The sequence below is a fragment of the Triticum urartu genome, chromosome 5, assembly GCF_003073215.2.
Source record: "Triticum urartu cultivar G1812 chromosome 5, Tu2.1, whole genome shotgun sequence".
NCBI classification, from domain to species: Eukaryota; Viridiplantae; Streptophyta; class Magnoliopsida; order Poales; family Poaceae; genus Triticum; species Triticum urartu.
In genome coordinates, this window is record NC_053026.1 from 525,669,255 (window position 1) to 525,674,037 (window position 4,783).

A 4,783-nucleotide genomic window follows, 5' to 3' on the forward strand; every position below is an offset into this window, starting at 1 on the left:
TCCGGAACACCAGTGAGTCTGACCCAAACCTTCTCCAGCGGTATCCTTGTCGGCTCAGGTCTTGCACACTCGTCAAACTCGAGGATACACATGCTCCCGGGAACCCTGCTGAGTCCACACTTAAGCAAATGATTGAGATCCTCTCTCCTAGGGAACTCAACCCTGTAGACCTGATCCTCTACCCTGATAGGAGACCAGTGAAAGGAATCAGACACCAGCCGTCTGAGCTACTGACACACCTGTTCCACTATCAAAGTCCCTTTAGTCACCCTGACCAGACCAAATCTCGAGCTCTCCGATGTGGGGGTCACCGAGATCGTACGTGAAGTCTCAAAGACCATAAATATTGACGACTGGTGTGGGTACCAGAAGCAACGGACAATCGTCAGATGAGTGTCCCGGCTTCAAGCAGATGTCACATAACACTTCTGTACATTCAATCACAAAGTGACCTGGGAGTCCACAACGATAACAAGTCATCTTTTCTTTCTGGTGTGCGGCCTTATTAGCCTTCATGTTTTCGGCTTTGTCACTACCTTTGTCGCTCATCCCATCTCTGTCATCGGTGGGCATCGTGGTCGGCATTGACACCGCCGCCAATGCCGTAACCGCCGTCATCGCAGCATCAGGAAAAGAAGCCATGGAAGTAGAAGCAGTGGGCACGGCCGTCTTCACCGCCCCACCGTCATTCTTTGCCATTTTGATTGTCGGCTACTTAGGGTAAACCTTGGGGGCATACGGGCGATGTGGAGGAGGGTTTCAGCCATCCCCTCCCCGACCTCCCCGCTGACGATAATGAGGCCCTATGGCACCCTCGACAAACTCGCCGGACGGAGGATTGAAATTTGCTGCCACTGGTTGCTGCCATAACCTCTTCCTCCCACGTCATTCCATTGGTTCCAACCATTATGATAGCCCTGAAAGCCACCGTCGTTGCCACGTCCACCTCCATATCCGCCACGACCGCCATTGAAACCACCACGGCCCTCAGCATAATCACCGCGGCCACCGCCTCCGGGAGCAACTCCAGAATCAGCACGTCCCGCGCCACCGTACGCTCCGCTGCCACCGCCGGATCCTGTGTGAGCCGCTGCATGGTTCTGCCCGGCATCACCCGCCCCGCGCCTGGTGTCGTCTCCACCACGCGGAGCAGTAGGTGGCTTTGGCGGTGTTGTTCTAGGAACCGTGGGGTGGGCGGGAGTCACCTCGCCCAGCCATGGTCGCCGGCGGGACTCGCCCGCTCTACCCGTCAGCAGAGGGAAGCCCGTCGCCAGCCTCTGCCGAACCTTAGCCGTGTCCTCGTCGCTAGCCAATGTACGTGGATGTTCTGGATTCTCGATCGAAGGAACTGAAACGTACTACGCCATATCGTCGACCGATCCAGACCTGGACGCATACCCGTCTGATCCCGTCCCGTCGATCAGGCTTTCGTGCTGGGCCACATACCCAGGTGAGATCGGCCCACCTGCTGAGAGAAGCCCATCGGCGACCAATAAGCTTTTCAAACGAGCCGTTCTCGCAGATCGGATCCCGAGCACCGGTGATTCTGGCGCGAACGCCGCCGGCGCCTTCTTCGTCCGACCGGCCGCCGCCCAGTGCCCCTTCTTCTTCCTGACGACCGTGTCCATGAATCCGGACGCACCATATCGAATAAGGTGAGCTTAGGCATGCTTACCTTGGGGAGGGGGCCCTTCCATGGCCGAACAGCCGACGGCGCCCTCCTCCGATGAACGACTTGCCGGATCATCTCCGTCGCCTCTCCCGTGTGTAGCCCTGCCCTTGCTGGATCGTCGCCCGGTAACACGTCTTGAACGATCGCCGCCACATCCTCGAAAGGTCGCTAATGTCAGTTTATGACGGCCAGCTTTTGACCTTATGTTTTTGGTCACAAAAAGGTCACAAATGGAAATTTGTGACCATTCAGTGACCAATAGTGGTGGTCACAAGTTGACATATTTCTTGTAGTGCTCCTTGTTGTAGCCGGAGTTGAGTAATTCACAGACCCAATCGGACGGCGTCGGCGAAGCCTCCGGCAACGAACTGCCCGCTTCATCATCCTCATCGTCGTCCTCGCTATCGCCCAGCGCCCAAAAACGCCCTCCGACGTGCCGCCGACCACTCGGGGTGGATCCCAGTCGCGCACGGGTGGACGCCCCTACGGTCGCCCTCCCATCGCCACTAGCATATGCTGAAGAAAGCAGCTCAAAGTAAGGCTGATGCATGTGACCTTGTGTGATTTTCTAGCATTTATTTTCTATTTGTGACATGTATTTTTTTAGTGTATATAGTGGAATAAAATAGAATAGAGATAGATTGCAAGATATATATTTTGATTATTCTTTAGAGCAGTGTTGCTAAATACTAAGACTTGTTTATATCTCAGTCGATTGATGTTATATTTGTGAGATTTATGTGAAGACTCGTGCAAAAAGTTCTTTGTAGTTTTTAATATTTGATTCAGACCTATCACAGATCGAGACCTAGCACAGATATAATCCCTTCGTTTCAAATTACTCGTCACAGAAATGAATGTATTTAGAACTAAAATGTAACTAGATACATCTATAACTGCGACAAGTAATTCAGATTACAAAGATAAAGAGCAGCGAGCAGAGGGACACGTGGATGGCGAAACACAAGGCGCCGGATCGGCCGCTAATTCTACACGTTTTCGAGTCGAGTAGCAGTAACCAACTTGCACTTGATAGTTGATACATTGGGAATGGGATCTTTGCTATAAATTGCACGCAGTTCTCAATGCTCAACGACGTTCTTCTTCCACTTCCTGCCAAAGAGGAGCTAGCACAGGTAAATCATCTCCCAAATTCTGAAGGCTGAACGAACTTACATGCAGGGCAAGACAGACATGTCTGCCAAGGGCGGCAAGGCCCTTGTCCAGTCGGACGCGGGGGCGTATGTGGCGTGGTCGGGCGTCGACCAGCCGGAGCTTACTGCAGAGGGGCTCGGGTGTGGCTTGCTCGTGTTCAGGCCGCTCTCCTTCGCGCTGCCGCACTACGCCGACTCCCACAAGTTCGGCTACGTCCTCCGAGGCTCCGGGGTCGCCGGTGTCCTCCCGGTCGCCACGGGGAACGCCTCCTCCGCGGCCAGGGAGAGGGTCGTGCGCCTCGAGGTCGGCGACGTCATAGCCGTGCGCACTGGGGATGTCTCGTGGTGGTACAACGACAGCGACGGCGATGCGGACGACCTCTCAATCTTGTTCATGGGCGACACGGAGCGCGCTGTCAGCCCGGGGGACATTTCCTACTTCTTTCTCGCCGGCGGCAACAGCGTCCTAGGCGGCTTCGACGTGGGCCTCCTCGCCAGGTCATGGCCTGGCGTGACGAAGGAGCAGGCCGCCGCCGTGTTCCGGAGCCAGCCAGCCGTCCTCCTCACGGGGCTGAGCACGAAGCTGCCCGGCGTCTGCCCGCGCGAGCACGACAGAAAAGGGCTTGTCGTGAACGCCGGACAAGTCGCTGCAGGGACCCTGGAGACGCTCACCGCGGCGGACCTGGCGGCGCTAGGGGACCTCGGGATCAGCGCGGTGATCGGCCGGCTCGATCCCGGCGCCGCGTGCGCGCCATGGGTGTTAGGGGAGGGTGCGGCGCAGGCGGTGTACGTGGCACGTGGGAGCGCGCGGGTGCAGGTGTCTTCCTCCGCGGGCGGCGAGACGCTGCTGCTGGACGAGGAGGTCGCCGCGGGGAGTGTGTTCGTCGTACCGCGGTTCGCGGTGGCGCTCATCTCCGCCGGCGCCAACGGAGCAGAGTGGGTGTCCCTGGTCAAGAGCGCCAGGTACGTATATGTGGATTTCGGCATTTCGCTAGCTTATATGTAAAATGGCAATCATTACTGATTATGCTGTCGTGCTCGCATGGCAGGCCCGCGGTGGAGCACCTGACCGGGGATGGCTCGGTGCTCGGCGGCTTGACCGCGCAGGTGCTGCAGGCGTCGCTGAGCGTGGCGCCGGAGCTGGTGGAGCTGCTCGGAGGCGCCGAGCCGTCGCACTGAGCGGTCGGTGCACGCGTTCGCGCCGCGGCGTCCGTTCACTTTCCGTGGCGCGTGTGTCCCGTATGCTCCGTTGACGTGTACCACACGATCTGTATTATACGCTGTTACGTCTCTACACGTGCTTACTTACGTGAATGAGCAAAATAATTATGTGCATTGTTGTACTCATATGACACCACAAGTGTGTTACCCCTCGGTTTGGGTTATATACGTTGTTATGTCTCTTAATTACGTGAATGAGAAAAAAAATTCTGCGCGTTGTTGTACTCATATGAGACCACAAGTCTGTTAGCCGTAGGCTTGGGTTTTACTCCATTCATTTCTTTTTTATTTTGCCTACTAGTTTTGTTTTAAATTAAACTTTCTAAAGTTCGTTCAATTATATATATAGAAACAGTTTAGCTACTTGTAAGTCAGCCTGCATTTAGAATTTGGGCCAATGGAATTTAGGATCAAGGAAGCATAAGCTGCCAGAGGGAAGTAAGGAGCAGCCGCTGGCTCGCTGGACAAGCATCAACCTCTGAGTCTATCTTAGGGTGGCAGACGACCTCAATATCTATCTTACGGTGGCACACGACCCCGATATCCATCTTAGAGGTGGGGGAGGGTGTATGTTCGCCCGGAAAAATTGTTCATCGCTGGGGTTAGAACGATGGCCAAGGGCAATGACACCATGGCGGTGGGTGGTGGTTGGGGGGAGGCCAGGGCGGCTATGCTGGGGAGCGCTGTCGGCCACGAGCGGCGGCAGCAGGCGGTTAGATCGGTGGTAGATCGGCGG

General features: G+C 55.8%; 1 protein-coding gene across 1 annotated transcript; it reads left to right on the top strand.

The window, feature by feature from the left end:
• Positions 1-2,669: 2,669 nt before the first annotated feature.
• Positions 2,670-4,233, top strand: LOC125556574 (11S globulin seed storage protein 2-like). Its single transcript, XM_048719280.1, has 3 exons — positions 2,670-2,808; positions 2,855-3,789; positions 3,876-4,233. Exons 1-3 carry the CDS (start codon positions 2,758-2,760, stop codon positions 4,003-4,005), a joined length of 1,116 nt encoding a protein of 371 aa, XP_048575237.1. The 5' UTR covers positions 2,670-2,757; the 3' UTR covers positions 4,006-4,233.
• The last annotated feature ends 550 nt before the right edge of the window (positions 4,234-4,783 follow it).